Source organism: Haemorhous mexicanus, chromosome 9 (assembly GCF_027477595.1).
Source record: "Haemorhous mexicanus isolate bHaeMex1 chromosome 9, bHaeMex1.pri, whole genome shotgun sequence".
NCBI lineage: Eukaryota > Metazoa > Chordata > Aves > Passeriformes > Fringillidae > Haemorhous > Haemorhous mexicanus.
This window is the reverse complement of record NC_082349.1, coordinates 1426256-1453542: the sequence shown is the minus strand read 5'-3', so window position 1 is coordinate 1453542 and position 27287 is coordinate 1426256. Positions and strand designations below refer to the sequence as shown.

At 52.5% G+C, this 27287-nt stretch overlaps 1 protein-coding gene across 1 annotated transcript; it reads right to left on the bottom strand.

The window, feature by feature from the left end:
* Nucleotides 1-1470: 1470 nt before the first annotated feature.
* Nucleotides 1471-27287, bottom strand: WLS (Wnt ligand secretion mediator). Its single transcript, XM_059853540.1, has 12 exons — nucleotides 27106-27287; nucleotides 15708-15980; nucleotides 10439-10563; nucleotides 9832-9993; nucleotides 8944-9080; nucleotides 8431-8599; nucleotides 8175-8272; nucleotides 7608-7671; nucleotides 7220-7363; nucleotides 5851-5934; nucleotides 4215-4368; nucleotides 1471-3598 (listed from the first exon to the last, which is right to left on the bottom strand). Exons 1-12 carry the CDS (start codon nucleotides 27209-27211, stop codon nucleotides 3489-3491), a joined length of 1626 nt encoding a protein of 541 aa, XP_059709523.1. The 5' UTR covers nucleotides 27212-27287; the 3' UTR covers nucleotides 1471-3488.

The window sequence follows — 27287 nt, the reverse complement described above, 5'->3', positions numbered from 1 at the left end:
CCGTCATCGAGAGCAGGTGACTGTCATTAAAACCAGAACTGGAGCTCCCCTCCTGCAGCTCCATCTCCTGCCGTTCTGTCCCCAGCAGTGCACCCCGTCCTTCACTGCCATCCTAACAAAATCCCAGAAAAAGCTTTGGGCTGCAGCGTTTGGGGTGGGACAGGGGACGCCTTTCAGTGTCCCACAACATATGAATTGTTTGGGGTGCTGGAAGTGGGTTTGAACCCCGGCGGCTGCCTCTGCCCAGCCAGTGCTGACAGTCTCAGGTGGCTTTTCGCAGCCCTGCCTGTTCTCATTGTGTCCCTGCGCAGCGACCGGACACACCAAACTCCAGGACAGCCCGGACCCCGAGCAGCACCGTGCGGGCAGCTGTGGCTCCCTGACATCCCCAGATTCCCACATTCCATTGCCGAAGGATCGCTGCTGTGCGCTCAGTCCAGCCGGAGCCGGGTTCTGGTGGCAGCAGGTGGCAGCAGAGCCCTGCCAGGGCAGGATGCGCCCGGGAAAGGAGCAAGTGCGAGGGGACGGCGGTGCTACAGCCACTGAAATCTCGTTTATTCGCTCTTTTGACACTCTGTAGGTCCCAAAGAGCTGCACTGCCTGTGGCCTGGCTGGAGCCAGCACAGGCTGCAGCGGGAACAGAGCCACGGGCTCTGCCTAAAGCTCACACCCGGGCCCTCTCTCAGGTGCTGTTTTATCAGGGCAGCCCCTCCTGCAAGGGGACTTCAGGCTCTTGATAGTGAACTTCGTCTGTTTTCATCAAATTTTCCACTACTCCATGAGTGCAAGTCAAAGAATTATGGCATTATTTAGGTTGGAAAAGCCCTCTCAGACCACTGAGTCCAGTCATTCCCCCAGCACTGCCAAGGCCACCACTGCCCTGTGTCCCCAAGTGCCACATCCACATGCCTTTCAAATCTCTCCAGGAACAGGAACTCCACCCCTGCCTTCAGCAGCTGTGCCAAAGCTGGACAACTCTTTCCATGAAAAAATTTTCCCAAATTCCCAGATTAAACCTCCCCTAGCATGACCTGAGTCTGTTTCCTGTTGATCCTGTCACTTGTTCCCTGGGAGAGGACACCAACACTTTTTAAAATTTTATTTTCCCTGGATTATAGACAGCAAGGCAACATGGGGAGAGCAGGCTCCAAGCAGTGGGCAGCAGCGCCTTGAAATATGGCAGCAGATGGAGGGTGCTGCCCAAATCAACACTGCAGTGGGGTGATGGCCAACACACAAAGGTCACAGCACAGCTGTGACATCTCCAGGCTGGCAAGCAGAGATAGGAAGGAAAACCCTGCAGGGTTGTTCAGCCTGGAGAAGAAAAGGCTTCAGGGAGACCTTAAGAGCCCCTTCCATAATGAAAGGGGCTCCAGGACAGCTGGAGAGGGACTTTGGATGAGGGTCTGGAAGGACAGGACAAGGGAGAATGGCTTCCCACTGCCAGAGGAGATTGGAGATGAGGAGAAATTCCAATGACAAATCCACAATATTGTATATTTTATTTAAATTAACAAAACTACATGTTTCCCAGTTTGCTTAAAGCATTCTGTAAAAACTGAACTCAACCTAAACAAAAAAAAAAAAAAGGATATATTTTAATAAGACCCAGGGACTATTTCCGAGACATATGAGTTGGGCAGAGGAATGAAGAAATAAAAAACCCACACACGCACACACACACGCGCCCCATAAACAAACTGTTGGTGTTTGACACAGAATTTGGTTTGAAAGCTTCAGCTCCCCGTTTGTGGGGAGCCTTTACAAAACACAATGCTATAGTCTAAGCTGGAAAAGAACCCACGGACACAGCTATGGGAGCAACATAAATATCACGTAAGAACCCAAGGGAAAAGGGATGGCAAAGTTGCAAAGTCGAGTGTTCAGCTGGGAACATTCCAGGGTTGCAGGGATGTGTGTCGATTTATTCACTTCTAATGGAGTAGCTACTACAGTAGGAACGCTGCTTGGACCTGCTTGGCCTCCAGGGGCAGGGGAAGCTGGGCATCCCGGGGAGGGCAAACACAACAAACAGAATTGCTTTAAGAAAATCCAGTAGGAGCTGCAGTGAATACACAGGGAGCAGGCCTTTGGCAGAGGGGTCTGCCCGGTGTGACACGTCCCCAAATGATGGTGCCCAGCAATCAAACCCATGCAAGGTGAGCTTGTGGTGCCACCCTCTCTTTTTTCATAGTATTGAGCTTTAATAAATGGATGAGGGTAAATGAATAAATTCTGTAGTGGGGATTGTTATGGTACCTGGGCTGACAGGAATGAGTTTCCCCTCTCTGCCTCCCCTATAACGCTTCAGCAACACACAGCAGCAGCAGATTCTTATCTTGTAGGGCCAGAACTGGGAGGGTGAGTTACATGTTACCAGCAGTTAACACAGACGTTTGCTCCTGCCCGCTCACGGGGCTCTCTGGGCGCTCATGGAAGATGTGCCCTGAGCAGTGCAGACCCTTCCCCACCGTCCACTTCTCTGAACTGGGCCCAGCAGGGCTCAGCTCAAGCCTCCACCCCGGATCAGTTCCCACTCCCCTCTCCTTGCCAAAGGCCTCCCAGCACGGGGCTGAGCGAGGTGCCTGTGTCTGCTCTGGGAAAGCAAAGATCCACATTAGTGCGTGACCAGCGGATCTTTTCAAGTCCTTAATCCCTGGAAGAATCCAGCTCTGCTCCGGCCGAGCAGCGCACAGAGCGAGACTGCCCAGCTCCCAGGGATGCACTGTAACAAAAGGGGAAGGTGGAGGAAGCCACAAAAGCACGGGAAGCCAAAGGGACTGAGAACAGGGAGGGGCTGGCTGTGGGATCAGCCAGCTGGGAACTTGGGTCAGGAGTGCTCTGTTCTCCTGCAACTCAGCTCAGCATCCAGGCTGGCCATTCTCTATATCCAGCAAACAGCTGCAAAACCTGCTGAGAAAGCAGTCCCTGCTTCTACTAAAGCTTTACTAACAGCCTGCTCCTCTCCCAGCTGTGCTTCATCCAGGGTGGCTGCAGGGCTGCCCTAAAGACTCAGACAAGGGTCAGTACAGCCACAGTGGTGGAATTAAATGCTTTTACAACAAGGCTCCCCCCGCAACCAACACCTTGTGTAAGTTGCACGCAGGAGCAAACCCAGAGTATTGAGCACATGCTCCTGCCTAAGCTCCCTGCAGCAGCTTTATGCACCAGCACTCCCAGCAAACTCAAGCCAGCCCCACGGCAGCTCTGCCCCGGCCCCACATCTGCACCTGTGACTTTGCAACCTCAGTGCCCTTCCAGCAGGGTTTTACGTGCCCGAGTGTAACACAATATACACAGCCCTCCCCCCAGGAATAACTACACCATAGTAAAGAGTTACAAATGTTCTGCTCGCTGTCGCTGCTCTGTGAATGCACCAGGGACGGGGTGCTCGAGGAGCGGATGCGGCCAGAGGGGTCTCCAGCCAGAGGGACTCGTGTGTCCTCTGCTCCCCACCCCAGGCCGGTCCCTGCTGAGGCACCTCCGTGTCACTCCTGAGCCTCCTTCCGAGCCAGCTTGTACACCTCCGTGGGCCCGTCCACGTGGGTGATGGTGGTGGTGAGCTGCAGCTCTTCCCCGCTGTTCACCCCCAGGTCACCTGAGAAACAAAGGTGTTCCATCAGTGCGGTCTCACAATAAAATGTGGGACTATTCCAAAGGAAAAGATCCACTTTATTCCCTCCAACCGTTCATCTGCCTAAGCCACGGACCAGCGACTTTCCTATAAATTATTTTATTTACAGTTATTTAAATAGAAGCACGAGAAACACATGGAGGGGCTGTAGCACGTCCAGAGAAGGGAATGGAGCTCCGGAAGGGGCTGGAGCCCCAGGAGTGGCTGAGGGAGCTGGGAAGGGGGCTCAGCCTGGAGAAAAGGAGGCTCAGGCAGAACCATCTGGCTTTCCTCAACTCCCTGACAGGAGGGTCTATTTTCTCCACTCCTCATCCCTCCATCTGAGCTACACAGTTCCATCTGGGCAATGCTAAAAGGCACAAAAATCAACCCGAAGGCTCCAGCCAGCCTTGGCTAAAAGTCAAACCTGTCTAACCCAGCCATTAATTCAAATGCCTGCTTGGAAACCCAAACCATCATTTGCAAAACTTTTCAAGGCGCTGAGTGTGCACTTGGACCAAAACAAAAGGCACAGAAGGCACCCCCTACTTTGTACCTCTCTGTCCCCTTGAGAGCCCTCAGGTCACCTGGGGACACTTACCATTGGACTGGTCTTCGCCGTAGTTCTTGTGGGATGGCGCGTACAGGAACATGAGGGCGAACACGTAGAGATTCCACATCCCGTAGATGCCGGTGAAGAAGGCGCTGTTCACCTGGATCGTGATGTCCCCCCACTTCCAGTGGCCTTCTGTCACCTGTCCAGGGAAAACAGACATGGACAGGCCATGAGGAAGAGGAAATTCCGTAAAGACACAGCCTTGGAGTACATCAGTGAGAGCAGCATCAATTCGACAGGACGGAGGAAATGGAGTGTAACAGGTTCAGTGAGGCAGAAGTCAGGCTGGGATTCTCCTCTTCAGACTCGGTCTGCAGGGACAAAATGCTCCTGACAAAGTGATTCCCTCAGGACTTCTTCAGCTCTGATGTCTCATTTACTGTGACCGAACCGCTGCGCTCTGCGATACCCCTGCCACAAGCATGTGCTCAGCACAGATTGACGCACAAAGGGCACTACCTGGGGACACCACTGACATCCCTAAACATCCACCTGCTAAAAATAGACCTTTTATAGCAGGAAACCAGCGTGAATAATGGGGGAATTGATGTGCTGAGCACGGCTGGCTGAGGAGGGGCCAGGCTGACAGCACCAACCTGCCACACGCTGAGGGCTGTCAACATCCATGAAAATATCATCAATATTAATATTCCTTGAAGATACACAGACTGCTCAGGCTGCGATGTTGCTTTCTGTTAAAGAACAACATAAAGGCCAAGAAGAAAACTACAGTAGCTTAAAAAGAGATCCATGGAGATGCTCTGAGGGCTGGAGCCCCTCTGCCATGGTGCCAGGCTGGGAGAGCTGGGGGTGCTCACCTGGAGAGGCAAAAGATGCAGGGAGAGCTCAGAGCCCTTCCAGGGCCTAAAAGGGCTCCAGGAGAGCTGGAGAGGGACTGGGGACAAAGCATGGAGTGACAGGACACAGAGAATGGCTTCCCACTGCCAGAGGGCAGGGATGGATGTGATGTTGAAAGGAATTGTTCCCTGGGAGGGTGGGCAGGCCCTGGCACAGGGTGCCCAGAGCAGCTGGGGCTGCCCCTGGATCCCTGGGAGTGCCCAAGGCCAGGCTGGATGGGACAAGGAGCAGCCTGGGACAGTGGGAGGTGCCCCTGCCCATGGGATGGGCTTCAAGGTCCCTTCCAGCCCAAGCCAGTCTGTGACTCCATGATTCAAGCAGTGATAAAAACTCATTCGTACAGAGGTGACATGGGAGCTCAGGACAAACAGGTACAGCTACTGCTGGGCACAGCAGGCTGCAGTCGGCCCAGGGAAGGTTGGATGCTGTCACGTCTCCGTGGGCACACAAAGCCACCCGAGTGTTTCAGCATGAACAGAACATTTTCCTCTCGCTGAGTTCTCAGAAATGACTAAAGCCTGTTGGCCAATTCCTGCACGGCACGGCCCCAATGCTCCCCGGGAGCCAAGGGCCTCTGTGCCGGCTCCAGCCTCAGCAACTGCATGGCAGAGCTTCAAACAAACCAAAACAACTTCTTCAAAAGCAGCTTGTTATCAAACGTGCTCAGAACAGGTCAGTCCTGTCTGACCAGCGACGAGCGGCGTCGGGAGCGGCTGAGAAGCGGCGGCTGAGGCTCTCCCGGGAGCCCAGAGCCACCCCTCACCTGGCTCACGATGAAGAAGATGACGGTCATGGCTGCACAGGCCAGGGTGATGAGCATCAGGAACTTGAACCTAAAAATCAGCCCCTGTTTAGAGAGAAATGTCACTGGTCACATTAACAGAATCCACAAAACCCATTTTTGGTTTTAGGATAGACAAGACACGAGGATAAAAAATAAAAAATAAAACAAGGGTCCAACCCACGAAACCCCAAAGCAAAACAACCTCCACCCACTCCTGTGCCGTGCTCAGCACAGCCCATATCCTCCGCTCCCCACACGTCTGCGCTGCTGCCGGAAGCTCCGCGCGGGGTGGGCACGTCTGGACAGCGCTGCCTTTCCATGACATTTGCCCGCTGACTGATTGAGCAGCAGTTAATTAAGTGGAAGAGGTGGCACGCAGGGCTGCAGGGGGGACGGCCCGACAGCTCACTACTCTTGTAAAACAAACACGAGGTGGGGTCGGTGCCCCAGCGTGGGCTCAGGGTCTCACCACACTCATCCTCACCCCCAGCCTGGCTGGGAGGGAGCTGCAGCAATTCCGATGTCTGGAAAACCTGGCTGGCTAGCACAGAGTGGAGATTCCGAGACAAACTCCTTGGCTGGCAATCCCACTGCCCACCGCCCCTGCTTTCACTGGTTCTACATTTTTACTTACAAATTCTTTTGGTTTTGGGTGAGTGCGTGGGTTTTTTTAACCTGGTTCTGGAATTGAGGTGGAAATGTCAGTGTCTGCGTAATTACCCTGCCACACCACGACAACAAAGGACTATTAACTTAACTCTTCCACACCAGATCCCTGCTCCCCAAATGTTTGGATGTGGAGTGTGGCAGCAGCAGCTCTCCACCACAAGCTGAACCCCTGTGCCTCCTGCCAGAGGGAAAAATGCTCAGTATCTGCTTCAAATTCTTTCAAGTCTGGTTTTCTGAATTTTTAATGTGCATTCCTGATGAGTGATAACGACTTGTTTAAAGAAGAAGTGACCATAATTTAACAGAATTAGTTTAGGGATAAATATTTGCACCCCTGCAAGTTAAGCAGAGAGTGAGCGCCTCAGGTTTAGCAGCAGGCAAATCAGGTAGGACAGAAAAAGATACAAAATCATGGACTAAAAATGGGAATGATGTGGGGAATGTGTTGTGCTTTGACCCTCCAGCAACTTTGTAAGGAAATGACGACCCCAAAATCCAAATTTATACCATGAAATACCAGATGGTCTTAGCAAGACCTCCCAATTAACACAAAATTAATATTGGAGGAGAAGAAATTGAAGTTTGAGGAGATTATGGATAAAGGGGGTCTCAGAACAGACTCTGAGGTCCAAAATGTCTTTTAAAAACAAGGAATCTGTGCCCCACAGAGGACCCTTACCTCGTAGTGAAGGCGACGAGCCTTGCTCATGGCAGGGAGGCTCGACTGCTTCCCACTGATGTTTCTGAACACTTGGAAGACCATGAAACACAGGAAGAGAAAGTAGAGGCACAGGCAGATCCCTGCAACTATAATAAAGGCCATCTGTGCAGAGGAAGTTAAGGCAAAATGGTACAAACTAACAGGAAATCCTAGAAAACATTACCCAGGGAAAATGGTATGAACTAACAGGAAATCCTAGAAAACATTACCCATATTCAGCTCCCCAGTGATCTCCTGCAGTGCCTGGCCAGCCCCTGCCCCCCCAAAACCAGAGAGTTTTCCCACACCTCCCAGGGACCTGGCAGGAGGGAGCACCTCCCTCTCCCACAAACCAGGGGAAGGATACAGCCAGCTCCGTGCCCACCTCGGTGGTCCAGATGCTGTAGAAGGGGTTCTTGAGCTGCACTCCCCTGCAGAGAGGAGAGAAAACACCCACCTGTCAGAGGGCCCCTTGTCCACTCTGCAGCCTGGGAATCACAGAATCAGGGAACATCCTGAGCTGGAAGGACCCACAGGAATCACTCATCCAGATCCTGCCCTGCACAGACACCCCAACAATCCCACCCTGTGGCTGAGAGCATTGTCCTAGTGCTCCTGGAGCTCTGGCAGCCTCGGGGCTGTGCCCATTCCCTGGGGATCTGTGCAGTGCCCAGCACCCTCTGGGGATGAACCTTTTCCCAAGGTTCTGCAGGGGAAAAGCCAGCTGTGCTGCTTTGCCATGCGGGTGAGGAGAAGGTGAGCTGGGAAGTGTTTTCATGGCCAGCACACTTGGGAGCACTCCAGGAGCCTCCCCTGGCTCTGGGAGATAGGGCTGTGCACCCAGCCATTGGGACCCAGTTGGTCCCTGCTGCAGGAGGTGGCCAGGAGCCCCTGCTCTGGGATGGCCGGGCCTGGGCAGTGCAGCTGCACCCACCTCTCACACATGTCGAAGATGAAGAGGCAGAAGGAGCCCACAGCAATGGGTCCAACCTGCTTCCAGTAGCCCGAGAGCCGATTCCGCTCGTTCTGGTCCTGGTCACCAGGTGGGGAGGAGGAGAAAAAGGAAAACCAAGTTAGCCTGAAATCCCCTCAGCTGGTGCAAGTCCTCACAGCATCATTTCCAACCATCAGCTGCCAGGATATCCTGGAAGCGGGGCTGGAAACCACCTTCCCACGGGTGTGGTACCCACCATCATGTGCTCCCCGCAGAAGATGATCCAGAATGAGAGCAGCATGGCATAGAAGATGCCCTGTCGAATGTCTCCAAAGAGCAGCATCCAAGTCCAGTCAAATCCGATGGAAAACCACTCCACAGGGATGTTAATGAACGTCATGGAAATTCCCAGAGCAAAGATGACCCTGGAGAGGCACAAACACCACCTCTGTCCAGTGTGTGAGGGAAGGACAGAGCCCTAAAAGCCAAAGCTGTGTGTGTAGAGCAACAGAAGGAAATCCAGCACTTTTTGGGAAGTGTCACCTCCTGCCACCAAACCCCCTAGGACTGAGCTCCTCAGAGCAGCTCCTTTTTCTCCAGAGGTTTAACAGGAAAGAAAAGAGAAGCTGTGGAGGTCTCCAGCTCCCAGTGTGCCTGGGTGGAGGGAGGGGATGGAGAAGAGACAATTCCTACCTCCCAACCACGGGCTCTGCCTGCGAGCAATGACCACCTCAGTGGGTCCCCTAGGCCACCACTGGCCCCTACTCACTTCTCCAGCAGGACGGGGGCACGTGTCATCAGCGTGATCCTTCTCCAGTACCACACCATGATGATGAGAATGCTGGGAGTCAGGAAGGTCTTCATGGCAAACCACACCTTGGTGAAGCCTCCGTTTTGATGGATGCCCTGAGGAAAAGCAGGGTACAGGGTTTGACATCATCACCCTGTGCTTCTCCTCATGGAGTGTCAGGAGAGGCACACACATGGAAGTGCATCCCAACAATGGTTTGGCCAATGATGGACACAGAACGGGGGCCCACTGAGCCCCCAGGTGACCTGGGCAGGTTCCAGAAGGTCTGAGAACAAATGCCAGCAGACACAGCTTCCATGGTGAGGAGAGAGGGAATTCTGACACAGCATGGAAAAAGCTGGCAGAATGACTCCCAGACAAATAACGAGAGCCTCATGGAGCCAAGTCACCCCTGGTGGGAAGAGCATTGGCTCATTAACGTGTTTCTGCAGCCACGCGTCCTCCCACCGCTGTCTGCAGCCACCGCAGCCGTGGTGGGAGGGCTCCAGCTGGGAAAAGCATCCCTGCTCACCCAGCCTGGAGGGCAGGCAGAGCAAGGATCACTGACAGCCTTCCCACACATGCCCACAGCCAACTCCAGGCAGACCAGGCCCCCTCTGAACCCTCCTGTTCTCCTTAGCTCCTGTCCGTAAGAAGGACTCTGCATTGCAGGCAGGCTGTGGTGGGAAGCAGAGGACGCAGGGAGCTTGGAGCCTTGGGAAGAGGAGGAGGCCTAGGGAGGGCTCCTGAGAAGAGCAGGGCATTCCCAGGGAGGAGGACAGTCCCCCTGGAGGCAGAGGAGCTGGGGCAGGAGCTGCAGCAGCCCAGGCACAGATGCTGGGTGGCAGAGGAGGGCAGGACGCTCACCACGAGGCGGATGTCCTTGATCTCGCCGATGCCCACGTTGATGCCCTTCCTGTCGTTGACGGGCAGGCGGATGTTGATGAGGTAGTACTTGTGTGCCACGCTGCCAATCTCCATGAAGGGCAGGAAGTCGCAGTCGTAGTGACGGCCCTCGGACTCCACTGTCTGCAAAGGGCAGGAGCAGAACCACGGCCCTCAGCCCCGGGACCAGCGCACCACAGAGCCCTCCAGCTGGGAGCACGGGGAGCACCCAGAGCCTGTGTGTGACACAGTGCCTGAGGGACACCTCTCCTCATGTTTTGGATTGTTTGGGATCACTGAGCAGGTAAGGTTTGACCTCAGACAGGTTCACATTTCAGGCTTTAATGGGAGCCTTCCAAGATGAACCCAGTACAGCTCCCTAGCAGGAGATGGGAGCCAGGTGGGGATTGGCCTTGTCTCCCAGATAAAAAACGACCAGACTAAGAGAAAACTGCTTCAGGTCGTGTCAGGGGAGGTTTAGGTTGGATATTGGGGAAAATTTTTTCATGGAAAGGGCAATTCTGTGGTTCTGTGATTGGAAGAGGAAACTCCCACTCACCCGCACCACCAGCGTCATTCAAATCCTTACTTTTGGAGAGCCAAAGGTGCACTTCAGCTTCCTGATCTCTATGGCATGTGCTATTTCCTCCCAGTCATCGAACATGTCATCACGATAGGCCAGCGACACATCCAGGGTGATCTCTGCGTTTTCCTCTGCAACAGCAAGGAGACAGGAGGCTCAGAAGGTTCCCAGAGTAATTAAAAAACACGACACAAAGTTCCTCTATGAAGATAATTAACAAACTGAAGCTGCACTACGATGGCCTAGCTGGGAAAAAACTCAGAACCAGCCACACACAACAGCACTGATGTTTTCTATGTGCCTTGTTTAGCTACAGTTGTTCTACAGAAGGGTTTTGATGCTCTCCCTTCCTCACTTACAGAACATTGCAGAGGCCTCCCCTGCTCCTCCACACCTGCCCTGACTTGTTCCTGCCTCTGCAGATGGCCCAGCTCTCACGCCAGCAACACACACCGAGCTCCTGGCCTGGCAAGGTCACCCATCCCTGTGGCACCAGCAGCTCATCCCCTCCTGGACGTGGGCTCAGTGACAGTCTGGGATACAGCTGCTGGGAAAGGTGCTCCTGGCAGGACACTGCCAGGGGGCCCTTGCTGCCAGGAGGGAGTGAGGCTGGATCAGGCTCGTTCAGGCTGGAACAGGCTCACTGAGGAGCCATAAATGAGCGAGTTCGTGCACTGGAGCAGCAGCTGAGGCTGCCAAGGAGCATCAACAAGTTTAAAAACTTGAGGCAAGTCTGTACCAGCTCCACCAGCTGGAAAATCTTCCTGTTTACCAGGCACAGATTCCAGGGAAGGCTCTGAACGAGGAACATGCTCCAAAATGAGCATGTGCATGTTACAGCCCAACCTCCTTTTGGAGGGCACCAAACCCTTAACAGCCACAGGTGCTGGAAAAGCTCCAGAACCACTGAGCTTGGAAAAGCACTGGGAGATGGCTCCAGAACCACTGAGCTTGGAAAAGCACTGGGAGATGGCTCCAGAAGCACTGAGCTTGGAGAAGTGTTGGGAGATGGCTCCAGAGCCATCCACCTTGGAGAAATGTTGGGAGATGGCTCCAGAACCATTCACTGTGGAGAAGCACTGGGAGACTGCTCCAGAACCATCTTTTCAGCTATATTTTTGTTGGGAATATGTGGTAGCACACTCATCCCACCGGATGGGAAGGGGCGTGGATGGGATCTGTGGCTGGAATTTCTATTTTTACACCCTTTGGAGGTGGCTGGGTTGTGCATCTGATGTGGACACTTCAGGATTTTTCTGAGCATTTTCTGGTGCACGTGATTGGTACCATGCAGATCCACATGCAGTCCTTTTCCAGAGCTGCCAGGAGTTGGGTTTCCATGAAACACGAATTTGCCATCTCAGATCCGCTCTTTAGGAGACCAGCAAAACAGATAAATGGGAACATAAGGTTGAACTTGGCCCGGCTAAAAAGAACCATGAACTCCATTTCAGAAGCCATAAAACCAACTGGAATGCTTGGGATTAAATCCAAGAAAAACAGCTTTCAGTATTTCATCTTTGCAGTCCAAATGTTGCTGCTGCCATGGAGTATGAAAACCAGAAGGCAGAAGATGAACTGCTGCGTGCCTTTCCAGGCCAATGGATTAGAGGCTCCCTCTGGAATTCCATCAGTCTCTCTGCTGGGGTGACACCTCCCCTTGGAAATGAGTTTTGTGCAAAGGCCCTTCAGGGCTGTCAACATAAAATACAGATATATCCATATACCAATATATTTCAGCACAGCAGACTGATGGCAGAGCTGTGTTAGTGGTTGGACTCCATCTTAGAGGTCTTTTCCAACCTAAATGATTCCATGAGAATCCTACGCCAGCCTTCCATCAGCAACTCCCATTGTGCCTGAGGAACAAATGAGGACAGTGACAGAGAACCAAATCTGAAGGAGATTCGTGCCTTATTCCCATTAATCAGATGGTGAATAGACAATTTTCTGGGGAGGGGAGGGTGTCCTTTTCCTGCACAGCATTAAACTGAGAGGGAGCACGATCAGATTTAGATGGGATAAATCCTTCCCTGTGAGGGTGGGCAGGCCCTGGCACAGGGTGCCCAGAGCAGCTGGGGCTGCCCCTGGAGCCCTGGCAGTGCCCAAGGCCAGGCTGGAGCAGCCTGGGACAGTGGAAGGTGGCCATGGCCATGGCAGGGGTGGCACTGGATGAGCTTTGAGGTCCTTCCACAATGAGGACAAGACAACACAAAAGAGGACAAGACATGCTCCTGGAGATTTCCCAGCCCTGAGCTCTGTGACCCTCCCAGTGAGGGACTCCCTACTCATGCTCCAAACACCACCAGTGTCATTTTTCCCACTGGCATTTTACTGCCCAGGAGCTTTTCCATGAATCACTTTATAGGACAATACTTGCCCAGGATATCTTCACTCACATTACAATGGCCTAAAAATAGTGGAGTTTTTTCAGGGGGGGGCTCTGTGCCAGCTGCACACTAACACAGTTGGCTGGGGAGAAGCCTATGGCAGGCAAGCAGAAATGCTGGAATTATTTCCATTACACTTCCATGCTTCACCAGCTCCCTAAAATTACAAAACCTACCAAAAAGCCTAAGGCTGGATGGATTAGAAAAGGAGGCTGCAGCACTCTGCCCTCTTGCTGTACACAGTTGCTTTCCAGCTGCAAAGAAACTCCATCTCCTTCCTCTGGCCCCCTCCTTTCTCAGTTCTGGAAGGGGTTTTAATAATTGAGTGCACAATGCATCAAGAAGGGAAAGGGACAGCACAGAAATAGCCTCTTCCTCAGAGGAACAGCCTGATTCTCTCCCAGCTTTCTGGGAAGGACAAACACAGGCAAGCAGCTCAGCTTCTAAACATCTGCATTACAAAAAATCTGTTTCAAAACCACTGGAAGTCCAGAGGGAGTTCCCAAGGTGCAGGTGATTAGGGCTGGTTGCTCCTGTGAAAGGTGAGATGCCACAAGGTGTTCCAGGAGCCTCAGCCCCCACCAGGCCCCTCACCTTACCAGGGCCGCCCTTCCCCTCTGTCCCAGAAAAACCCTTTCTGGCTGGATGAGGAGAGCTGACAGGTCCTGGAAGAGGAGAGCTGACACAGGACTGACTCCAGTTCTCTGTGGATGAGGAGTCAGCCATGAGTCACCAACATTTCCCAACAGGCACAGCCCAGCTGCCCCTGCCCCAGGAGGGTTTTGGCACCCAGCACCCTGAAAAAACCAAATGCAGGTTTACTCTGTGCCTTGGCCTTGCTTAGGAATTGCAGGGGAAGAGGACAACCAAGGGCCTTGGAGGAAAAAAGGAAAAAAGCAGGAGACAGTTTGAAGTGGCTCAGAAAACCTCCCTGGTAAAGGCCAAGGGGAACTGGCAGAGCCCAGGACCCAGCACAGCACCTTCAGACCCTGCAGTGGAGCTACAGGAGCAGGAGAGCAGGATGTGCCCCAGGCAGCAGCTTCTTCAGGAGGATAAATCCTGTGCAGCTCCCAGCAGTGCTGCTTTCCTGGATGATCTGAGGCGGCTCCAAGACAGTTTTCAGGACAGTGACCAGAGGGTTTAGCAGCTGTGGTGCCTTCCAGGAGTGGCCCTGGTTTGGCACCAGCCCCTGCTGGCATCAGCCACAGCAAGAGGAGGCCTGGAGGGCTCAGAGCCCCAGAGAGAAGAAACTTGAATTGTTGCTTTAAAGGAAGAGCTGAGGTTATTTCACATCCTTATTGCTGTCCCTTTCGAGGAACTGATCCCAACCACCTGATCAATGGGGCCCTTTCATTTAACAGCAGGGGACAGACACCCACATGCAATTAATTCAGCTTCACAAGTCTGCTGTTTATTTCTTCAAGAGCTGGTACAGCACAATCTAGCAAGCAAGAAATGTGTTGCTAGTTTCTGAGATTCTACACTTAATTTACACCTGCCTTCAGCTTGGTACAAAGTATTGGACAATCCCCAAACCTCCTTTTTATTACCCAGGGAGTGGCCCTAGATGAACAGTTCTGCTTTGAGATCTCAAAAAAAGCCCCCCACCTGTGCAGGACTCGGTCACTGAAGGGCACAAAGCCCAAGCAAGGCTCTGCTCTTGCAGCAGAAATGCTGCCAGAGGCTGGGTTAGCATTCCAGCAGCCTGCTCCAAGGGCTCAGCCAGCTCCTGACTCCAGCACGGTGGTTCAACTCGAAAATCCTTGGAATAAAGAGCTTTTTCCCTAATGCAATCATCTGTCCAAGTGGAAGGAGGTGAGGCCTTAATAAAGGCACAAAGCTGCTCTCTCTGTATTTCAGAGATAATTACAGGGATAAGAACACAGGTGAAAGCTTTCTACAATCTCATTTCTAGCTTATCTTAATGATAATGTGTTAAATCATCCCTGCTCCATCTCTGCAAGTGCTCAAGGTGAAACAGGGCTTGGAGCAGCCTGGGATAGTGGAAGGTGCCCCTGCCCATGGCAGGGGGTGGAACTGGAGCTCTGAGGTCCTTCCCAACCCAAACCAGTCTGGGATTCTGGGATAAATAGCTGGAGGAACAGTTCCACGCTGAGCAGGAAGGGGTCAAGGACACAAAGATGGCTAAAAAAGCTCCTAACCCAAACTAACTCCCTGACCCCACAGATCCCTGAGCATGGAGCTGGCCCCACAGCCAGGCTGGAGCCAGGGCAGGAGCTCCACACAGCCCAGCCCAGCCCAACCAGTCTGGAAAGCAAATTGTTTATTCACTGTACCTTATAGTTAGAGAGGGATTTTCCCCAAACACTTTAAAACATGCAAACACATGGACAACTTCCCTTCCAGGGAGGGCCAGAGCAGTCCTGCCCTTGCTGCTCTCAACATAATTTTGCAGGTTTTAGTGCAGGATTATTTCTGAGTTTGGGGGGAGTTGTGTGTTTTGTGTCGGGGAGGGTGTTATATATTTATTTAGTATTTATATAATAGCTTCAAACTGAGAAAAGGGGAATTAAAGTTAGATATTGGGAAGGAATTCCTGGCTGTGAGGGTGGGGAAGCCCTGGCAGAGGGTGCCCAGAGAAGGTGTGGCTGCCCTGGATCCCTGGAAATGCCCAAGGCTGGGTTGGAGCAGCCTGGGATAGTGGAAGGTGTCTGTGCCCATGGCAGGGGTGGCACAGGATGGGCTTTGAGGTCCCTCCCACCCCAAACCATTCCAGGATCACCAATTCCCAGATTCAGGAAGTGCTCCAGCACCACCTCACTGCGTGGCACCAACACAACTCACGGCACGAGGTAAAAACCCCATCAGGGGAGGCACTCTGGGCAATGAGAGCCAGGCAGCAGCTCCCTCTGGTAATCACTTACTGAGGTCGTTGTCCATCTTGAAGGCGATGTCCAGCTGCATGATGAAGAGCATGAACTGGAACCAGGGGCTCATCTCCTTGCTGGGCAGCGGGATGTGCACGGCGAACACGATGTCGTTGGCCTCGATCTGCCGGCTCACGGCCTCGTCGAAGTCCTTCAGCTTCTTGCAGTGGTTGGGTCCCCAGGGCATCAGCCACTTGGTTTTGTGGTGGTTCTTCCTCACGTCAATGCACTTCACTGACATGTAGGGAACAGCTGTCGTGGGGCTGGGGGCTGGCAATGCAAGAGAACCACACTTGTAGCATCTGCAGACATCTGATACAGCGGCTTCCCCACCGAAACTCGCAGCTCCCCGCTCGACTCTTTGAAGGCAATTTAAAACAAATGCACCCAGTGCTGCTCCTTCACAGCTCTTTGATCTCACAGTCAAGTAATTAAGTTTATTACATCCACAGATGTATTACTGACTTTGTAGTGGGATCAAATTAGGATTAATTGAAGAGCTGGGATCTGCCGGTTCAGTCTCAGATACCTCGGTCACACAAAATCAGCCTGATTTACTGAAATCTTTTCCTTTCCCTGTGCTCACTCAAGCAAATCCACACAGAAAGCATGTGCCCAAAGAAACCTGGATGGATAAACTAATCCCAAACCTCGTGGTCCTGCAGGGCAGGGCAGGATTTACCACAGGGATTTGCACTATGCAAGGCCACACATCTCCTCAGGCAGGAAGATTTTCCTCCAGGGCAGTGAGTGGCATGGGAAGTGAGACTCTGCAGGTGATTTTCATGTTGTCACCATCCTCATTCTGATCATTCAGGACTTCCCTTCCAGATCACAGCCTCCCCCAAAAACTCCAGCAGCAATAACACCACCATACAAGCTCAATATTCCAAGGAGGAAAACAACCCCAGAGTGAGCTTCACCTCCCAGCCCGGACTCCTGGCTGCCCCCAGCCCCGCACTGCTACACCCAGATGATTCAGCCCTGGCTCCCTTGTAATTTGGGCACAGCAGGATCATCCCAGCAGCTCTGGAGCCATTTGGGATGGCAGCCAGGAGCCCTGTGGAGCACCTTGCCCAGCGTGCCACCTCGGCACAGGGTGACATCCCCACGGCTTCCCACGGGCAGGGAGCGGTGACTCAACGCCAGGCGGGAGGAAGTTACTCAAAAGCCAAATGTTTATGAACTGCATTTTTTCCATTTTTTCACAGCACTGAGTTTCTTCCAGTTCCAAAGGCACAGGGATGCCGGGATAAGGGTGGGCTCCAGGGGAGTGGTGTGAGCAGGTGGGTTAATGGTTGGACTCGCTGACCTTAGAGGGCTTTTCCCAGTGAAAGGATTCAGGAGTACTCCCAGATGGATCCCAGCTCCTGGGATGCATTGTTGCACTGCTGCATCCCGAACCCTTGCAGCACTCAGGAATCACACAACACTCAGACTCATTAAACACTCATTAAAGCAACCCCAAAACCAAAGAAGTTACTGATATCAGAATCAGGACATATCCTGAACTGGAAGGAACACACAAGAATTATTGATCCAGCCCCTGGCCCAGCTCAGACACCCCAAATCCCACCCTGGGCATCCCTGGCAGAGCTGTCCAAACCCTCCTGGAGCTGCTCTGGCAGCCTCGGGGCTGTGCCCATTCCCTGGGGATCTGGGCAGTGCCAGCACCCTCTGGGGGAAAACCTTTCACAATATCCACCCTAAATACTTCATCAAGAAACAGCAAAGTAGAATAAAACAAAGAACTCAACAAACACACACAAATGAAGCTGCAAGTCCAGGGTTACAGAACTCTCTTGACGTGCCCATAGTGCATAAAACACTGCAATAAATGTTGATTCCTCTGCCGTGCCTCGATGCAGAGCCCAGTAACCACAGCTAGAGCTGCAGCTGGAAGGGAATATCAGGAATATTGCTGTGAAGTAAGCCAGGCATTTCAGCCGAGCTCTCTGAGCTCTTTAACTCTGACACATTCTGGGTGATTTTGAAGGCATTTCTGAATTAAGAGACAGCGTTCCCTCTACAGAGAAGCCGAACGTTTCTTGCTTTGATGCAACTCATTATAGCCATAAATACATGTTTTCATCACTGCCTGATTATGATTTTAAACACTTGGCACGCTCTCTGCAGCCTCCCCTCTGCCAAAGTTACAGCTTTGAGGAGCATGAGACAATTACTATACATATTCCTCGTCGGGAATCGCGCACCAAACAAACGCCGGCACTTGGCTTCCATTACTGATCTGGCTCCTGGCCCGTTAAATCCAAGTGAGCGTTGAACCAAGTGGAAAAAAAAAAGCTTTGTGGAGCTGCAGCCAACTCAGCCAAGAGCATTACAAAGTGCTATGCAAAACAAAGCTCTCACCCAGGGATTTGGGCTGTGCTACGGTGCCAAGGGCTGCCCCAGCCCCTCTGCCCCCAGCCCGGGGGGTGCAGCAGCCAGGATCCCAGGATCTCTGTCAGCCTGTAAATAATTGAGTAATTGAACAGCTCTGTGTGCACAGCACAGTGCATTGGCCTCGTGCTGCTCGCTGCCATGAGAGCTGCAGGAATGCAGGTACCACTTGGAGTAGGAGGGCAGCAGAGCTTCCAGAGGAAGGCTGGGCAGGAGCCAGGGGAGCGCAGCTCTCTGGGAGCCCGCTCAGCCAGGAGCCCCCAGGAGGGAGTCCTGGCCCCAGGGGCTGGCAGCAGCCATGGGGCAGAGACCCCTCGTGCCAGGGGCCTGGAGACCAGCAGTGCCAAGTGCCAAAAGCCATGGGCAGGAGGTGCTGGAGCTGCTGGCGCTGCCACAGGATCACAGACTGAAAGAGACCTTAAAGTTTGTCTCATTCCAAACCTCTGCCATGGCAGGGACGCCCTCCACTGTCCCAGGCTGCTCCGAGCCCCAATGTCCAGCCTGGCCTGGGACACTACCAGGGATCCAGGGGCAGCCACAGCTGCTCTGTGCCAGGGCCTCCCCACCCTCCTTGGGAACAATTCCTTCCCAATACCCATTTGTCTAAATTTCCCCTAGATTTCTGCCTCTGCATCTCCTCCAGCTGGGCCTCCAAAGGTGCCCAGCTCACAGCATAAATCCCAAGCCCATCCCAAACTACAGGGGCAGAGCAGATCCTGCTGCTCCCTGCAATGGTTTTAGTCAGCAAATACTTGGAAAGCTGAACACCTTCACCAGTGTGGCCACCACTGCCCAGGGAGGGCTTCCCATGGACTGCCAGCGCCACCTCAGCTGACTGAAACAACTCCTGCACAGAATTTCATCCTTTCCATTCAGCCAGGAGGTCAGGGCAGGGTACTCAGGGCCTGATCCCACCAGGACAGCAGAAAACAAGGTCCAAGGAGCTTCCCTCAGGAGCTAGTCCCCAAACAAAGAAAACCACACTGCTTCTCTGGTTTTAGACTTAAATCTGGGTAAAAAAAAATTACTGAGACAAGTGAGCTCAATTTTTTAGCATTTTTTGGGGGGGATATTACATACACCTAGGTTTGGGAAAGAGCCACCATCACTCAGTATTTTAATTTCAATAAACTAAGCAGATCTTCAAAAAGTTCCTGTGATGGAGCCTCAAACACCTCCTTCCTCCTGCCCTCAAGTTCCAGGATTTCCACTCCCTCTCAGCTCCCCAGCAGCCCTCACCTTGGGAATCACATCCTGCACCTTCTCATCCCAGCGCCTCCAGCACTCCCATTAACCACCGACCCTTGCTCCAGCACCATAAACAAGCCCTTTGGAAACTCTCAATTGCATTGTGTCCACACTGATTAAAGGCTGAATCCCCCTGACCTCGGGGGGATTTAACTTCTCCCGGCACCGGGAGCATTCTGCTTTTCTACTCAATTACCCCCTTCGGAGCCAGCCAGCACTTCCCAGCGAGCACACACAAAGGGCTTCTGCTTCATTACCCTAAGCGACTGCAGGGTAGGAATAAACAAGCTAATTTATCATGGACAGACCCGGCTTTTCCAACTGGAACAGCCACAACCTGGATAACACCATACACACACTCAAGATTATAAATACATTTTTACTACAGCATGATTTTTTCTGCCTCCCTCTTTCCTGACCTCGATGGCAGCAGTTTAATAAATTTGAGTGACACAGAGACTTTTAATTACTACTTCCTTGATAGTTCTTATTTCACACAGCTTTCTGGAACACTGAAGCAGCTTTTATATGCAGAATAATTGTATATTTAAATAACCCCACTGCCTACTGGAAGCCCACTCCCCTTGGGAAAGGTTTTTCTTTCTTGTGTTTGACTTCAGGCTTCATCCAGACCAAAATCCTTTAAAGCCCCGGGGCACCAATTCCGTCCTGATTTACAGTGGGAGTTTCCAGGTATCCTGTTGCAGCTGAACACCCATATTTCTGTTGTTTCAGAGGCATTTTATCAGTACTACAGGTTTCTCTGGGGTTTTTTTTCCAGACCACAAAAATAAACCTGTCCAAACCATCAAACCCAAGTTTGCTGGATCAGAACAGAAACTTTGTGGCTGCCCCTTGATCCCTGGAACAGGGACAGGCTTGGAGCAGCCTGAGACAATGGAGGGTGTCCCTGCCACGGCAGGGATGGGATAAAAATGGGATTCAAGGTCCAACCAACCCAAACCATCCTGGGATTCTGTGACTCTACAATCCAGTCACATATGGCTGGACACTCTCATGTCCCAGGGGTTGTGTTTTTCCTCAAGGTTTATTCTCCAGTGCTACTTTTGCAGCTTTGTTACCAGCAAAGCCTCTTCAGAGCAGCACAAACTGAAGGTTTTCCCCAACCAATCAGTTCCCAAGGAGCTGCAGGAGCATCCATGCCCTTAGAACTGAGGGAACAGGGGATTCCCAGCTCCCTGATAAGCAGCCAAAGGGCTCCTGGGGAACAGAGATAAGGAATTATTCCCTCAGCCCCAGGCAAGTGACAAAGCAGGGAAATCTCATGAGGCACAACTTGCTGGGAGGATTGAATGAATGATCTCCATGATTCACATCCATATTCAACAGCAGCAACGAATACAAATGAGGTGAGCATGAGTAGAGCTCCCTAAATGCAGAAATGGATATTCAAACACATTTAAAAGAAGAAAGAGGGAAAAAAAAAAAAAGAAAAAGAGGTAAGACTGATTTACAAATTGCCACAGAGAGCCTGATCTTCTTCCAAGTCAGTTTTCCAGTGGGATGAGATGCATTTCCTGCAACTCCCAGCCAAGGTATGAAATCCTGCACACAGATCCCAAGGAGCAGGAAGAGCTGTTGTTATCCAGCAGTTTTTCTCCTGAGCCTGACACTCCCCAAGATAAGATACCTTGGAAACTGCCCGTGCTCAGATATGTGAGGAATTTCATCTCCATGTGAATGGCCCAGGCCAGGCCCTTCCCCACTGGACACCTTGAGCCTTCAAAGGCTTTCCCAGGCTATCAGGGACTTCAAAGGCCACAAGTGTTATTTACCAAGGAAAAGGCTTCCTGTGTGGAGGTTTTCCCTCTCAAAGGGCAGGGAGGCAGCAGGAGCACTGCTGGGGAAGCCCTCAGTCACATTTAAACCAGCAGAGGGGGATCAGCAGGAGGACTGACCTTGCCACCTGAGCTCTCCCAGGTTTGGGTTTGGAAGTGGTACAGCTGTGAAAAGAGAAAAACCCAGCACCTCCGAGGATCCCCAGCTCCTCAGGGCCCAGCACTGCCATTCCTGCCTGGGAACTCTCCATTTCTGGCACTTTTGCCCATTCAGCTACAGTTACAGCTCCTCAAAAGAAGAATTGAGCAGACCTAACTAAACAGACATGACCTTCCGTGTCTGCTTTCTCCTGGGCTCCCAGTGCCTCTGCCAAGGCTGCAGCACTGCAGGAATGTGTCTATACACAGGATCCATTGGCATTCATGGCCATGGAGCACCGACCAGCTCCTGGAGAGGCCCTGCATGAAAGGAAGTCAGGCACACAAAAATGTTCTTTATCCCCAGCCTGAAACACTCTTTCCTATCCATACCTTGGAAATCCGAGTGCTTTCCTTGTCAAAAGATCAGCTCAGCCCGAGGAAGGTAATGAAATACCAGGAAAGAAAATGAAATCCTGGAAACTGGGGGCTCAGGAGCCAAATCAGACATTTAGATAATGAGCTGGGATTGTGGAGAGCTGCTCAGCCATGGCCACACATGACTCATTATCTCTCCGGGCCAGACACACAAGGAAGTTTGAGCTCCTCCAGTCACAACAATTCTGTTTTTCCAGCCTAAGCCAGGGAAGGGAGCAGTGAACCTGCACCTCCTTAATCCATCCCCTCAGCCCAGAGGACTCATGTGCTAAATAAATCCCTCCACTTTTCCAATCAGTTAAATTTGTACAGTGTACGGGTGGGCACTGGACTTGCAGCACCTCCCTGGGTGTGAGCCTGCTCTGGGTTTGCCTGGCCACAGAGAGTTCTGCATCCCCTGTGCTTGTTTGAACCAAGGATCTGTGATTTGGGATAAGGCATCCTTGGGATCATGGAAGTTCGAGCTGGAAGGGACCTTTAAAGCAACTCATATTAAAAAAACCATTGAAAATTCCCTTTCAAAAAGTTTTTGAAGCTGGGCTGCTGCTGCACAGAGATCTGGGTTTTTTTTTTTTTCTTTTGATATATATATAAAATAACTTTATATATGTATAAATACCAGGATGAAAAGGCAACTAGGAAGGGACACCAACAGCTTCCCACAGAGAAAGATAATTTGTAATCAGAAGTTTTGCTTTCCAAACAACCAAGAGGCATCAAACCCACATAAATCCAGGCAGATTGTGCACACAGAACTTCCACCCTGGCAGCTGCCAGGAGGACACTGGTGGGTCCCAGCTCAGCTTTGGCCTGGAGCAGTTGTGGTGACCTCCACTGGAACATCCCAGCCAAAATTCCCAGCAGCAGCACAGCCAGGTGGAAGCTGCAGCTGGTCCAGCTGTGGAATCATGGAATTGTTTACATTGGAAAAGCCCTTTTAGGCCAGGAACTGAACTGCTCCCAGCATTGCCAAGGCCACCACTGCCCCATGTCCCCAAGTGCCACATCCAGAGGGATGTTAAACCCCTCCAGTGATAGGGACTCTACCTCTGCCCCGGGCAGCTGTGCCAGGGCTGGACAAACCTTTCCAGGAAGGAATATTCCCAATATCCACCCTGAGCTCCCCTGGCCCAGCCTGAGGCTGTTCCCTCTCCTCCTGTCCCTGTTCCCTGGAGCAGAGCCCGACCCCCCGGCTGTCCCCTCCTGGCAGGGGTGCAGGGCCACAAGGGCCCCCTGAGCCTCCTTTGCTCCAGGCTGAGCCCCTGCCCAGCTCCCTCAGCCTCTCCTGGTTCTCCAGACCCTTCCCTGCCCTGGACATGCTCCAGCCCCTCGGGGTCTCTCTCATCCTGACCCCCAACACTGCCCCAGCACTGGAGGTTCAAGGTTTGTCCTCATGCCTTGTCCAGGGCTGTCACAAGCCTGGTGGCATCCCAGGACAGCCACACTGGATCCAGGGAAGGCAGAGCAAGCAGGGGCTTCTGGAAATGCCAGCATGCCTGTAAATTATCATCAGTCCCATTCCCCACAAATGGAAACAGAAACCATTCCTGGTGATCCCATTCTCCTGTAATCCACATGTGCCATCATTTACAGCAGGATAGTGGAGACAAGGCTGCATTAGGATTAATTTTGTGGATCATGTTCTATCTCCCACTGCTGCATCCCAACTGAACACATCACACACAGCCCAGAAGCGTGACCTTTAAACAAGATGTTTTCCACGAAGGGAGCAGACACCAGGAATCCTGTGGGGTTTCAAGTAGTGACAGCCCCACTTTCTGGAGCCAACAACTCATTACCAAAGCACAGCAAAGAAACAGCCCAATAAAATTCTCTTTTGGGGTGTTTGCTTCCTTTTAAGCTTTGCAAAGCTCCCTCCACTCATGGGGACTCCACCATTGCCCTGGAGAGCCTGCAGCAGGGCTGGACAGCTTGTTCCATGAAGAATTTTTCCCAAATATCCAACCTAAAGCTCCTCTGGCACAGCTTGAGGCTGTTTCTCCTCATCCTGTCCCTTGTTCCCTGGGAGCAGAGCCTGACCCCCACCTGGCTGCACACTCCTGTCAGGTAGTTGTTGGCACAGGAGCTTCCTCCTGCCACAGGAATTTCTCCCATCCGTGTGCATCTTTTTCTTTGCCAAGAGACAGCTCTGAGCAAATCCCACCTGAGAGCTGATAAGGTTCCTGCTGCTAAATAAAAGAGCTCTTGGAAACAAGGAAGCTGCATTAAAACCCTGGCATCACACAGTGACTGCCCAAAACCGAGCAGGGAACCAGCAGTGGCAGAAACCCCCCGGTGTGAGGAAAACCAGCTTTGTGGTGGTTGTATCAGGTACCAACGTGCTGCATTTGGGTATTTTGGACTGGCACGAGGGATCTGTTAAAATAGAGCACTTAGTCATTGTTTTGAAACATGACCTAAGTGCCTGCGAGGGGAAAGGCTGGCTGGGCTGAGCAGCCCTGTCCCACTCGTGTACGTATTTTGGGTTGTCTAGACCTGGGCACACCAAAATAACCGGATTTTGGTGTCTGTTGGGTGCACTGCATCAAACTAGAGTGGGGCCACTCTGTCAGTGCCACCTCTGCTCCCAGCCCACCTGGTGGCACCCCTGGGAGCAGCTGTGGGGTGGCACTGGCAGCTCTCCTGGCACAGCTCTGATCCCTTCGGAACGGCGGCCACCCACCCGCTGCTCAGCACGAGGAGTCTCCTCGTGGGAAACACCACACGCCTGGGAACCACTAAAGGGGTCGGGCCGGACCCTGGATCGGAGTTTCCAGAGATACAGGGAGCCCAGAACAGGGCAGGTTCTTGGGAAGAGCTGCTCAGCCTCCCAGGCCGTGTGTCACCCTGCCAGATGTTGGGGACCACAACTAGGTTACACATGGAACCTGGTGTATCACAAGCACCAGATATCCCTGGATTTGCAGCTCGCAGGAGGGCTGGCTGGGAGCTTACTGGCTCAGGAATGAGCCTCTGAACTCCTTAAATGCATCAGAAGGGGTAAAGGCTGCAGAGGAAAGAACAGTTTGGATGACTGATTAGAGCAGTTTGATCCGAGGGAAGATCAAAGTGGGGACTTAGAGGAATTAAAGAACTTTGGGGGCAGCACCCCCTAGGACCTGACCACAGACACAAGATGCATTTACTCCAGCAGGATGGAGTGACTGAGCTTGTGCAGGAATTCCAGCAGGATGCAGAGACTGAGCTCCATTGTGCAGGGCATTGAACTCAGCCCCAAATCCCTGGCCCTGCTGGCCCCAGTCCATCCAACCTGTCCATGCAGCTTCCCGCCCCACCTGGGAGACCAATCCAGGATGGGAGGGCACAAGGTAGATGCTCAGAAGCAGCAGCAGCCAATAAAGCAGGGCATAAACCAGCTGGAAAACTGAACTAACATAATTTAAATTCTTTAATTGCTGAATCCCTTCAAAACTGAGCAGAAACATTTGTCTTTTCCCTGTAAAGCCAACCATAAACATCTGTTTGTCACATCTCTCCCTGGATGACAGCACAAACAAGGTTTTCTGAACCACACCAGCCTTTGGAAAAAGCAACTATTTCAATTTAGCAGCAAGAAACTGCTAGAAAAACCCTTTCAAGATGAAGTCTGGCTTCTCTGCACAGCACAGGCCAAGACATTTTATCTCAGGAATCAGCAGTGGGTTCAGTAACCTGCTCTTGAACCAGCTCTTAAAGAGAAAAAAAAAAAAGGGAAGGAAAAAACTAATTCTGACAAACTTCATGTGATTTCAGACCTGCATAGAGCAGGAAAAATGAGTTTTACTCAGTATGTGCCAGAGACTCCCTTGTGACGGAGGTAAGGAAGAAAGAGAATGAGGGTAACTGAAGTTTTCCAAAATGTTTAGTAGAATTTTATGGTTATTAGAGGCTGACAATTCAAGGCCACGAAGGCAAATCACTGATGGGCACCAGGAGCACAGAGTCTGCTTCCTGAGGAACGGCCGGCGCTACTCCCTCGATCCCTCTCAAACAGAGAACAGCCCGACTTTATTCTCCCAACCAAGAGCAACAAAGTTTCGTAGTGAAATTGACCCCGATTCTTCCTGCAAACCCGCAGAGCTCCGCAGGGATCCTGCCCGGGAGGAAGGGCTGGGCCCGGGGGAGCCGGCCTTACCCCGGGCAGCGGGGGATGCCCCGCAGGGCCGGACAGCCCTTCCCGGACACAAAGGCAACATTCCCACCCTGGAAATGGCCAAAGCAGCCACATCCATGCGCCCATCATTCCAAGGAGCCGGCGCAGAACTCAGCTGCTTTCTAGTAAAAAAAAAAAAAAAAAAAAAAAAAAAAATTTAAAAAACTCCCAGGACTGCCCCAAACTCGCTCTCCTCCATCTTCCTCCTTTCATCCCCCAGGGAAAACTCTTCTCGCCGCAGGGCTGTGTCTCAGTTACTGCCTTTGGGAATGCTCATGGATAAACAAACACAATCTGGGCTTTAGAGTGCCCGGTGCGGAGCTGGGGAGCCGGGGACGGAGATGAAATCCCTCCCTGGGCAGCCACGAGGGTCTTCCACGGGCACGAACAAACCCAGGCCGAGCCCACGCGGGTTTGAGCTTCTGGGAGGGGGTCGGGAATGGGGGAAGCTCCTGCAGCAGGAGCGGGAGGTGGAACGGAGGGGGCTCCTCTTGGAAGAGGATCGGGAGGTGGAAGGGAGGGGACCCGTCCTGACAGAGGTCGGGAGCTGGGAGGGAGGGGAGGGGATGGGACCCCTCCTGGAACGGGATCGGGAGGGAGTGGGGGGGGATCCCCCGTAGAAACGAGCCCGGACAAAGCGCAAGTCCCAAAAAAAACCCAGAGCCGGGATCCCCCCTCCCACCAGTCGTTCCCCTTTTTCTTTCCTTTTTTTTTTTTTTTCCCTAGATTTTTTATTAATATTTTTTTGTTCTCATTCTGGCAAGGGGGGGGAGGTTTCCTCCCGCGGCCGATTCGGAGGCCGAGGCACGGGGAGGTGCAGCGCCAAGAAGGGAGGAAAAATCCTTTTAAAAAAACAAATTATTATTATTTTCTAAGCCAACTTTGAAACGCGAGGCTCCCTGCGCGTTCCGTCGCCATACTGAAGCTTTCCCACTTCCCTCTTTCTTTAAGTCCAGGCTGAAACCAGGCCAAAAAAAAAAAAAAAAAAAAAAAAAAAAAAAAGAGAGAGAAAGCAACACAAAAACTTTTCCTTGGCCGGCTCCCCCCGCAGCAGCCGCGGGACGGGCACAAAGGGCCCGGAGCCGGGATCGCTCGGCTACAAAAGCTGATAATGAGATCATGGGAGCGAGTCAGCGATACTGTAACCAGCACTAAACAAGCGGGCAGCGGCGGGAGGAGGAGGAGGAGGAGGAGGAAGGCAGCGGCCCCCGGCACTCACCGATGAGCCCTCCCACCAGGAAGGCGATGACTTGGAGCACGAGCAGGATGCCCCCGACGATGCAGAGCTTGCGGGTGCTCATGTTCTCGATGATGGCCCCGGCCATGCTGGCGGGGCTGTGCGGGCCGGGGCGCTGCGGACGGAGCGGGGGCCGCGGGCAGCGGGCGGCGGGCGGGCCCCGC